The 12,448-nt window shown below is 37.4% G+C and overlaps 1 protein-coding gene across 5 annotated transcripts in view; it reads right to left on the reverse strand.

The window, feature by feature from the left end:
• Positions 1-1,458: 1,458 nt before the first annotated feature.
• Positions 1,459-12,448, reverse strand: part of tut4 (terminal uridylyl transferase 4) — a 101,804-nt gene continuing 90,814 nt past the window's right edge. For 2 of the 5 annotated variants that reach the window (XM_077584585.1, XM_077584584.1), the window contains 3 exons: positions 9,336-9,900; positions 3,705-3,854; positions 1,459-1,957 (listed from right to left, as the gene is read on the reverse strand). In XM_077584585.1, coding sequence (XP_077440711.1) covers positions 1,869-1,957; positions 3,705-3,854; positions 9,336-9,900 — 804 coding nt within the window. In that variant the 3' untranslated portion in view covers positions 1,459-1,868. Of the gene's footprint in view, positions 1,958-3,704; positions 3,855-8,809; positions 9,011-9,335; positions 9,901-12,448 lie in introns of those variants that run through there. The other 3 variants (XR_013296456.1, XR_013296455.1, XR_013296457.1) reach the window with 3 other exon arrangements.

Genomic DNA, 12,448 nt, shown 5'->3' on the forward strand with positions numbered 1-12,448 from the left:
ACAATCGTAAAATTGACATCAATTAATAATAAAACATTACAATTAACAATTTTATTGAGAAAATATAACAAAGAAAAATCTGATTCAAACCCAAAATAAGATGACATAGTATGTAGTCAACCTATTCGCTGACTCCATTGTCCCATTATTAACCATCCCTTTACGGCAAAATTAAAAGCAATAAGGGAACTCTTGTTCTTTATGAATAAAGGGAGACCAGTCCAAGCGACACGTGTAGTGAAAGTATGACCCATGTTTCTCTTATATTTGACAGGGAGGGACTAGGTTGGAAGATCTCCCCCTTCTGGCACAATCGTGTACATCATTGACTCTGGTTAAAAAAAAAAAAGGGAAAAATTACCGAGGCAGCAGTATTTAAAATTCTATGGACCATACATAAGTTTGATTTGGGTCACTCGCTCCTCCATTTTGAGCCACCTCAGTCTGTCAAACTGTTCGGAGAATTGGTGAGTTCTAGGGTACAAAGTATTATTCTGACCATTTTTTTCCCCCCGAGTAGACTCGAGCCCCATTTTAAGTATTTTGGGGATAGCATTGGCAGAGTATCAGGAGGAACAGCAGAGGGAATCCCTGGAGGGAGCTTATCCTCTGAGTCCACCCCCAAGACACAAGTGCCTTTATAAAATGGAATATGCTTAGGCCTATCTATCTTTTTTAAGCCTATTCGTACAAATTTTTATTTTCCTTTGTCTTTTTTTTGTCTCAACAGATTCTGATGGTGCCATCTGCCATCTCACGACGAATACTTAATGCTGCACCTTCATCAACGGGATCATTATCAAAAACACAGTCCGGTATGTTTGTGAAGAAAGTGGACTTTTAACTCTTTTACTGCCAAAGACGTTAAATGACGTTCTGCAAAAACCTACGGAGGAGCGCCAAAGACGTTAAAAGACATCCTTTCATTTGGTAGTATGTGTGTTTCCATAGTCCAAACACAACATTTTCTGTGGACCTTGAAAGATCAGTCAAAATGCTTAAATCGGCTGGCACTGGCGACATCCCGTGTCTGAAAACGTCTGGCAGTCAAAGAGGTAATATAGGCCTATTGACTTTTTTTTTATTTATTTTTTTTTTAAATAACTGTGTAGAATTATTATGCCAAAACTCGCCAGCTGACTGAATGAATGAGGAAATCAAATTTTGTGTGTGGTTGAAAGGAGGCGGAGACAGATACTCGAGCTTCTTTGTTTTTGGCCAAATAAACTAAACTAAAGCAAACATTTTGAGGTCTGTGAGCAGTCAATGGCAGATCAGCTAAAAATAAACCAAATATAATTCATCCATCCATTTTCTTAACCACTTTGTTCTCACAAAATAATGTGAATATAAATCTAAAGTCAAATGAATTTCCACTCAGTAATTCAATGAATGACATTGGATCAGTCAGCCACCAAAATATAAGTCTAATGACTAATCAAAACACGAGACACAAGATGGTTTGCCATGAATTTATTTTTTTTCCTAAAATGCATTTCTCCCTTATCTGTGCTAATGGCTTTGGCACTACTTTAATAGAGTGACTTCTTAAACTGGTTTTAAATCAAATATCTATTCAAAGCCTTAATCTTGTGGCAAACACAATAGCTAATAAAAATACAACTACTTTTTCCTCCTTTACACAGAAAATAAAAACATTTTGGACCCCCTCAAAATTGGGGAATTAAAATATTTGACATTTGTATCACAAATCAACATGAGACAAAAAAATAAAACATAAAAACTGTACAAAAATTACACAATTCTTTTAAAAATTCTAGCAATCTGAACGGTGCAAAAGGTACATAATTTTACTTTGTTGTGTCACTGGCCATAAAACAAATTTAAAAAACAACAACAAAGGCAGTTCACTTCTTCTGCTGGATGAAATTCATATTGACTGGGTGTCTGACATGGGGAACAATGTGCAGGTTTGGATTCGGATGCACCACAGAACCTGACAACAGAAGAAATTTTTTTTGGGGGTCATTCCAATTTAATGACTACATGGTTAGATTAGGGCTCGATCATTTTTTTTAGGCCGATGCAGATACTGATTTTTGGCAGAAAAACAACGATTTGGGCCAATTACTTAAAAAATATATATATAATGCATAAAATGATCCCCCCGCCCCATTTCTTTTCAGTGGGTGTCACTTACGCACTAACTTTCACTATTAAGATCTACTCTGCTTTAAATGACAAGTCCATAGTATGACCTTATCAACAAATTGCATGAAGTATACAAGATTACTGTATAGATTTATGTGTCAATACTAAAACCATTCTTACTTGTTTACAACTGCTGTACTGTATATGGTTAGAATACATAATTGGGCTGGAAAAATAGCAATCATGATTATTTGATTGAAATCATGATTAAAACAATTTGTGATGTCAAAACTTTGTATTTATTCAACTTCTAAAGCTGCTCAACTACTAAAAGTGTCGTTGTAGCGTCATGTCCATTCACTGCTGCACTTTGTTTTTTTCAAGTACAAATTATGTTGTAAATGTTATTTGAAATTCAAGCCTCTTGCATTTTTATTACCGGTACTCATTTTCATTCTAAGCATGAACCTTTTCTTTTATATATTCTTATCTAGTGTTATTTTCACAAGTCTTGGGACTTACTGGGCTAACCTGGGGCCTCTGGGATTTATTTTGTGCTGTGTCATGTGGAAATGTGTGTTTAAGACAAAAATAAATAAATAAATAAATAGAATTTTAAAATCCTTGAATTTTGAGAAAGTAAATTCTTTGAATCCTTGAAATATCAACTTTAAATATAACTTGAAAGGACAATGACCAAATAAAAATAACGTTAAACAAGAATAGAATATACTTAAATAATAGCAACTGAAAAAAAACAGAACAAATACTGGCTGTTCTTGCGCATTTTGGTCTATTAGGGGCAGTGTAGTGCCGTGCATCCATGGCGTACATACTTAAAGTGAGAACAGAAGTTAAAGTTATGATTGAATTCTATTTATTATTATTTTTTACTTGTTTTTCACACATTGGGAAGAATTTGTGCCTTTGCGTAGTGTTGTCTTACCTGTGGGTATGTGTTCCCACAGCATTTGTGTGTGAATATTCGTTACTTGAAGGAAAAACACAGCTGAAGTCGATGCTAACTTCCGGTTAGCATTTGAATGAGATCTTCCCTTCGCTTTTAGCATTAGCGCTAGGCTTGCGATATTTTAAAAATGAAGTATGCTTTGTTTTTAAACATACAGCGGATGTTATTCTTATTGTCGTGTGTTTAGTTTTACAGTTAACTGAGATGTCATTAAACAGCTTGGAGGACAACAGAATAACATACGCTACACACTTGCTAGTTGCTAATGCTATGCAAGCAAAATGATGCATTCAGGGTACTTTCACAGCATCGGAATCTTTGGTTTTCTTTGATTATAACGTTTTAAGAGGAAAATTTGGCAGATGTTTGAAGGGCAATAATCGGCCGATTATAATCGTCGCCCGATTAATCGGCCGGGCCCTCAAGTCTAAATATCCACAATTGTGGGAGTTTTGAGTTGTTAAACATAATAAGGAGCGAAAATTGAAAGTAAACACAGCAGTCCTTTTATTTTGTTTGTTCATTACATGAGTCTTGATTTTTTTTTTCTGTGACATATTTGTGTTGTCTCAGTACTTTTTAGAAGTCAAAACTGGCATGACTTAGACAGTACCTAACTTACCTGGTTGGTATCCACTGTTTCCCTGCTGGATAAAATTCTGAGGCATTCGGTATGGCCAAGAAGGAGTCAGTGCATACTGTGGTGTTTTATTGTGCTCCCACAGCTGAGAACCTTGGTTCACGCCAAGAAACTGGGATGGGTGGCCCAATTCTGGAAAGGGGAGAAGTCATACAATTAAACACAGTCACTTTTCAGGAAACCAGAAAATATGGCTCGTTTTTTTGAGCCATTTGCATTTCATCGTCTAAGAGAGCAACATTCATTTGGAGGACGAAAAAAAAAAGACTCTCTTGCAGACTGACAAATAGTATTCGGTTTGGATTTAAAAGCGGGCATCAAATCAAACCAAATGAAATCATTCCACTTTAAAATATGTAGAGATACTTATGAATTCAACTTTTCCTGCATAGATATATCCTTAAAAAAATACCAAATTTACGGTAACTTACTGACAAGTTGAGTCATATGTAAAATGACAACAAGAAACGTAATTGCATCATATACTCTGGAACTGAGCTGTAACATACCAAATGGAATCATAACTCATAATGTGCATGCGTGATATCGACTGTCAACTAATTGTTTATCAAATCAATCGACTACTACTACACAGTACAGTTGTGCTCATAAGTTTACATACCCTGGCAGACATCAGGATTTCTTGGCTAGTTTTCAGAGAATATGAATGATGATGAGATTTTAGCCTGATAACACGCACACAAGTTGAAATGGGTTTGAATGGCTAGTAAAGGTAACCATCCACACATGTGCTCTTTCTGCTTATAATTAGTGTGTATAAAAGGTATAAATTTGAGTTTTTGGGCTCCTGTCAGACCCTTGCACTGATATCTCTGGATTCTGAGTCATGTGGAAAGCAAAGGATGTGTCTGAAGATCTGTGGGAAAAGGTAATTGAACCGTTTAAATCAGGAAAGCGATATAAGCTTGTATTTAAGGAACTGAGCATGCCAATCAGCACTCAAACTCTAATTAACAAGTTAAATTAACAAGGAATTAACAAGGAAAATTAAGAGATTCTTTTGGAACCAAACCACGATCGCGTTGACTAACAAAAATGTCTGCCACAACGGTCAGAAAAATTGCTTGAGAAGCAAAAAACAATTCAGATGACTTCAGCTGAAATACAGGACTCTGAAAAAAGCGCTATGCATGTTTCGAGATGAACAATAAGGAGGCACTTGAAGAAAAATGGGATGCATGGTCGTTAGCCAGAAGTACGACGGCGTATTAGGGCCACATAAGATCATATTTTTTATAGAGGGCGGGGGCAATTATCAGAGAAAAAAACCCGCCACTTTGTTAAGTGGCAAATTTGTGAGTTTAGAAAGTGGCAAATTTGCAACTATAATTGCGACTGTATAATATGACAAATTTGCAACAAAAAACTAATAAATTTGTGACTTTATAAAGTTGCTAATTTGCGATAAAAAACTCATAAATTTGCGTCTTTATGGAGTTGCAAATTTGCGAGTTCCTGAAGTGGCAAATTTGCGAGAAAAAACTCATACTTACGTGAAATACATGTAGCGTACTACTCGGGTGTTTGTGCCAAATTTTTGGTTGGGTTTCCAAATAAGGAGATAGTAAAGGCTTTAACCATATGATGATAACCATTCACACTTTGAAGCGTTGGGTACGGCCAGCACAGACGCCTCGCTTTGCGAAGGTCCACACCTGAGGATCAAGTATTTAAGTTAATTTGTAAAAATTTATAATTACTTGTACATTTATGTTTCCAGAATTATTATTTACACATTCATACATTTTGGTATTACTTTTGTACAAGTATCTAAGTTGATGTGTCGAATTTGCCGCTCTTCGTCATTCACTTGCATTTACCTCAAGTATGCTAGCTTCTGATTGGTTAGTGTTAGTCAGCTGACAGAGGATCAGGAAGCGTTGTCACTCTAGCTGCCGTGTATGACGAGTACAGTTTGAATTAAGAATGAATCCATCTCCATCCTGCCTTTTCATTTTGTAAATGGTGTCCCATTAATCACCAACAAATCCTCACATTAGATTATAGCTGTATCTTGTAAATTTCAGAGATTTTTTTTCTTGTAAATCTGCCACACTATAAAGTCGCAAATTTCCGAGTTTTTTTTCTCAGAATATTGCCCCCACCGTCTAAAAAAAAAATGTAATACGTCGAAGGACGTACAAAGGAATGAATGAATCCGTCTCCATCCTGCCTTTTCATTTTAAAAACAGTGTCCCATTAACCACCAACGAATCCTCACAGACTACAGCTATGCTATGCGTATTTCCCGTAAGAGTTTTATTCTCGCAAATCTGTGGCAAATTTACCTTTTTTCTTCTTCAGAAATTTGCCACTTTATAAACTCACAAATTTGTGGGTTTTTTTTCTTGGAATATTGCCCCCGCCCTCTAAAAAAAAAATATATATATATATATATATATATACGCGGCCCTAATTTGCTGTCGTACAAAATGGAAGTTTTTGTCCACGACCATAAACGTTACATTTGGAGAGGAGTCAACAAGGCCTATGATGAAAGATACACCATTCCTGCTGTTGAAACATGGAGGTGGATCGCTGATGTTTTGGGGATGAATGAGCTAAAAAGGCATGGGAAACTTGGTCAAAATTGATGGCAAGATGACTGCAGTATGTTATCAAAAAAATTCTGAAGGAACACTCATTAGTAGGGATGTAATGATACAATCATCGTATCATCGTGATATCACGATATTAAAAGTGCCACAATATGGTCGTCGTCATGTCACGATATTAAAAGCAGCACATCCAATAATCCATTATAGTGAGGTTATATTCCATTTTATCATTTCTAGCACCATCTGGTGGTTAGTTAATTAGTGCAATTAAATTTTAATTAGGAATGTTTAGGCCACTTTATCACTTCTCTAAACTAGTCATACCAGCAGTATTTTTCAACAATGCCGTCAAACCCCCTCAAAACATTACTTTTGGCCCGCTTCAGCCAAACACAACATTGTGGACTTCATAGACCATGATGCTTTGCGCTGCTGATCTAATAGGAGCACATGACAACGACATGGCCAAGCCTACTTCTCCGTCACTGCTGTTCTTAGGTAAACAAACACAATATTGCGCTTTTTCCCTCCCAATATGAGCTTTTGTTAAATTTAATGTAATTTAATTAATTTATTTATTTACAATATTGTGAATTTTACACATGATTGTGAGTTTTTTTTGTATCGCCAACCTCCCCACGATATTGTGATAATTATCATATCTTGATTTTGGATATCGTTACATCCCTACTCACCAGCGCGGAAGCTGAGCATGGAAGATATCATAAGATGTTAGAGGGGACAATTCTAACAACTGGGGTATGTCAACTTTCCATCAGGGTCATTTGTGCATATTCTCGTGTTGTCATGATTTAAAAAGAGTGACCTCAACTGTTTGATAATAAATGGCGTGACCCAAGCACTAACCACAAGTGAATGAAAAGTTTTTGTTTTATCATTTATATTCTCTGAAAAAAATCATTATTTCTGCCGGGGTATGTAACTTATGAGCACAACTTGTCTGTAACTATATTAATAACGGAGTGTAGAGCCATTGCTTAACTCAAAATTGTTCAAATCATTTGATTGTAACCTCACAGCATCTGTAGTCCTTCATGAAATCAGACTGATTATCGTTTGCATTTATCAAAAGAAGACATTTGCAAACATCCTCTTTTACTTTGGAAAACAATGTAACTGAATCTGTTTCAAAAAGCTTGGCAAGTATGCATCCCTCTCGTGATGTTGCTTGATTGCTGTTTATTAATTACTCAACAATAGCAAATAAACATCAATAATTCGTTGTAATGGGAAAAAGCAATACACTTGAATGAAAAATAACTTTTTAATGTATTATTCAAATAATCAATGGAATCAAAATAATCTTTATAATTTTTTTAAGCATCAAACATGGTTAATTCTAAACATGGTACCATTGCCATTTTCTGGCTGTACAAAAGGGGTTATTACATATTTATAATTATTTGAGTTGTTGTCAGGCGATTAAATTTTTTAATCATAATTAATCACGACTAATAGTAACATGATTATTCGCAAATTTTATATCTGTTCTAAATGTACAAATGAAATGAAATGCACAATAAAGTATTTTTCTTTCTGTTTTCATACTCTTGTTAAACAAGTGGGGGAGAAAAATGTTAAACTAATAGAAATATAGCTGGATTTTTTTAGTCATCAATACCGTAATTTCATAATTCATAAAAATTAGTTCAAATTAAGATGTACTGTACTTTAAAAAACGAGTCATTTTTTCTGCCACTAGATGGCATAATTGCATTTGTAAGACGGTGGTGACAAATCAGTGTATTTTTTTTTATATAATCATAATCATTAGTTACTTTTATTTATCCTAATTGTTGAGTACAGTGTTTCCCAATCTTAGAATAGAAATAATATTTTGTGAAAATGAGGTGAGTCTGTTCGAGCTCGTCATCTTTCGGTGACCTCTCTCTTTTTTTTTGCTCCCCGAGCGATGACGTCGCGTCATTGCTGCGCGTAATAAATGAGCCATCTGCGTTGATAATTGACTATCACCACAAATGTCAACTTTATGCTTCATGTTTTAAGTGGGATTAAATTAAAGTCAAATATAAAGTCACAACTGTTACTCAAAACAACTTTGCTGATTCACGTACGTCTCCTGAGCCGTGCGGACCTCGCGGATGCGTCAAGCATAAATCAAGCTTTAAGGCTGGTTAAGGTTAGATTATACTTAATGCCCCTGCCCGCACGGACGACGCGGAGCGCATATTGGACTTTTAATGACGAAGAGGTCAGATATATGCCACCTGGCCGTTCAGACTGCGTTTGCATTGCTAAAATTTGGATACGTATCCGATCTAGGACCACATATGAAAGTGACCCAGGTCGGACTAACATGAAAAAGTCAGATACAGGTCGCATTTGGGCAAAAAAAATCCAATCTGGGTCGCATTTGCCTGCAGTGTGAAAGTAGCCTTGATTGACATCTAATGATCATTATACACTGCAAGCATAGATCTTTGTAGTAAATAATTTTCAGCCCAATTAAGTTAAATTAAACCTTACCCTAACTCTACTTCTCCGGCGCTTGGGGTCCTGGGCTTGCCCGGGGACCATGCACCGTCCCCCTGCGAGGCGTTGGGGGACTTGCACCCTGGAGGTTGGCGTTCCGGGAAGTGTGCGGTCACTTTGGTGGTCATTCCCGGAATGGAACCCTCCACGGCCCCTTGGTTCCGGGCTTGCCCAGGGACCAGACAGACTCGCACCCTGGAGGGTGAAATGTCGGAGATCGAGGTTTGACATTGCTTGCACTCTGTGACCTCTTGCTTTCTATGTCGCTTGTCATGGGAAACCATTCACATCAGTTCCCTAAACACAACCCTCTTTTCAGCACTGGGACTCCTGACCTTAACTCGAAACCTAACCCACGGCACATCTGATGATTTGTCCCGGCACACTAATGCATCGCAGCACACTGATTGTGAATCACTAGGTTAGAAATTGAAATTGAGAACATTTTTGTGATTGTTTTCTTATTAGTTTTCAAATTTAGAACCACATAATAAACCCAAAAATGCCACCCAGTGAATACCTGACTCGACCACAGTGCCATTTCCCATAAGTGAAGCAGGCTGTGCCAAGCGCTTGAGCCAGTGTCCTTCACGTCCTGGCCCCCCAATGCTCATTGGTCTTCCTGCCGGCTGTGCGAAAATGATACTGGGATCATTCAGGTTGATGCGGTTGGGGCTGCCTCCGGAGGAGCTTGCGGCGCTTCCCGATGCTGAACGAAGAGCCAATTTCAAGGCCGGCGGGGAGTCGGTGGTGCTTGTGTTTGTAGTCAGGACAGGTCTGTGGATGGGCCAGGGGGGAGAGGGCATGTGAGCTGGGTGGTGGGGCTGTCCCTGCGATGGGTGCGACTGGTGCTGGTGGGAGGGAAGTGGCCCTCGGGCAGCGAGTGTCCCAAGGTGAAACTGGCCCGGGTGGGATGAGGGGAAGTTGAAAAGGGAAAGAGGGACCTGGGGGTGAGCAGGCTGTTTCTGAGAACCTGAAGAAAACGTTTTATTTTGGGAGGGCTTGGGAGAACTGGAGGACTGAGGAGAACTTTGTGATACAGTTGTGGGCTGTGGAGAATAGGGTGGAGTCTGCCGACTGTCTGACTAAATAGAGGGGAGGGGGGGGGGGGAGAATCACACATTATACCTCTCATACTGTTTTTACACACTCAAGAAAGTCAAATTTGAAACAATGATTGCCTGTTCAATTTGAAATGTTCTTAAATGCACGTTAATGATGAAGCACAAACTGCAAAAACAATCTCGTGACTAAATAATTTGTGTCAGTCCATGCCAAATCACAGTGATTTGATTTGAATGAAACTTGCTGTACTTGTTAATAGTGATCTCACAACACTAACTCTCAAACTTTAGGTCAATTAGAGCAGGGATTTGGGAACTATGGCTTGCCAAATTTTAATATTTTCGGTAAAAGGGCCGTGGCTGCCTTCCTTTGAACTAGGGATGCACGATAATGCTATTTTCAACCGATAGCAATAAGCCAATCATTTAAAAAGTGCCTATGCCGATAAACGATAAGCCAGCCGATAATTGTTTGCAAAATTAACTTGAATACAAATATACTTTCGAGTCCTACTATAAGTTTAACATGTACAAATACATTGAAACATTGTGTAAAGCACCATGAAGCTGAATTGTAATGATATATTAAGACAACCAGTAACTAATTTTGAGTTTGGCAAAACAAAACAGTCACGTTTTAAAAATGCAACAAAAAACTGCGATGGTAACTTTTCTTTATTTAGAGTAAAGAAAGCCCACACTGGCGACTGCCATGTCACCATGATGCATCGTCTGTGAACGCAAGGTCGCGCGTATTATGACGTCACAAATATGCGACACTACTTTAGGAGAGGGGAGGGGTTGTGGAGTTCGGCACAACTTGAGCCACAAACACAACAGATGGACCAACATGGCATGTCTATTATTATCGGCTGATTTCTTTATCATCTGGATTATCTGTATGACATCAAATTGGTTGATAATTGCCGATAATTATCAGCTGTTTTCTTCATTATTTGGTTTATCTATTTGACGTCAAATTGGCCAATAACTGCCGATAATTATCGGCCACCGATACTATCGTGCATCCCTACTTTGAACCATTATATCTTAGGAACTGCAGGGTCAATCTTCACAAAACATGTGCTGTTAGAAAGGAAATACAACAAGGATTCCAAATCTGCAATCTAGAAGATTGGTACATATTTTACTAATCTTTAGACCTTTTGTTTTGGTTGACCTCAAAATTGACCTTGTGGATCATGTAGCAAAAAATTGCATAAAGAAATCTAATCTCTCTCTTAAGGGGTACTTTTTTCTTCTTTTTTTTCCTCTTTTTTTTTTTTAGCAGCAAGTAAATCTCATTCAATCCCAAAAACATGGTTACATGTTTGTTTGTTTTTCTTACGCACGAGCATACAGAAAGCCTTGATGTAGCTTCTGACATGAAGGGGTGGCTTAAAACAACAGTAGCTATTAAAAAAAAACGGCCAGCAGGTGACAACAGAGTATAATAGATCAGCCAGGGCCATGTTGCAACAACCTCTTTTTTGTCAGTGTTTTCACCAGGAATGTGAATATTGATGAAACTTAGCTATATTCCAATGCTAATTGCTGCAAAATGTTAACAGACACAAATATACATTTTTTCCTGATGAAAGAAGAGACTAATCTTTCTATTTCTAGGTTCCATGTTTTTATAGCAGTAGAAGACAATATTCTGTGACCTTGCAAAATCAGCCATAATCCAGTTAAACAGTCGGGAGCAGTCAGTGAAAATGGCTGGAAGTGAATGAGTTAAGGAGTCACAAAGTATCCATATCCTCAAATATTCATTGAAAATTCACATTTCAATGAATATAGAATATGAATTTGGCATGGAACAACCCATTAGATGTCTAGTGACAATGAAAGTTAATGGAAAATAATGACCATACTGATGCAAAGTCTATTATGTATCATCAAATTAAACAGTAAGAAATCAAATCCAGGATATTTTTTATGGCCTGTCAAGTAAATTGAGAAAAAAAAAAACTTCAAAATGTACACCACTCTTTACACACACATTGAACCTGGTGAAAAATGTGATATTTTAAAGTTTTTGTACACTAGTACAAAATGGGTCTGTAGCACCCCCTATAGAGGTTCAAGGGAGCTCTGTCCCGCTAAGCTTGAGCTACGTTTACGTATAATTGGGTGGCACCTGCAGCACCCTGAGACAAACAAAAAATACTTTGGTAGCCATACCCTAAAATGAACAGAACTGAGCTATGAGTATTTGGATGTCCAATTTTGGCCCATTTTCACATATTTACAGGTATCATACGTTTGCCCCCTTGTCCTAGACGGTTAAATCTATTGTCTTGGGCTGTACCATCTCAACACCTGTGACAACATCAGTGGAAAAAAATCTTATGTTTTCAAAATACTATATGATGGGGGCGAGACAACAAATTTTTACAAAATTCCTTCTGATGATGAAAATTACAGACCTCTCTCATTCGTAAAGGGACAATGTGTTTTTAGCGCCACCTAGTGGTGCACTAATAATTAAATCATTTAAAATGCAAAAAAAAAAGTTCTGTAACCGAACGTACATTTTTTATACAATCATAGGTCTAGTAATCAT

The sequence above is a fragment of the Vanacampus margaritifer genome, chromosome 13 (assembly GCF_051991255.1).
Source record: "Vanacampus margaritifer isolate UIUO_Vmar chromosome 13, RoL_Vmar_1.0, whole genome shotgun sequence".
In the NCBI taxonomy this organism is placed as follows: domain Eukaryota; kingdom Metazoa; phylum Chordata; class Actinopteri; order Syngnathiformes; family Syngnathidae; genus Vanacampus; species Vanacampus margaritifer.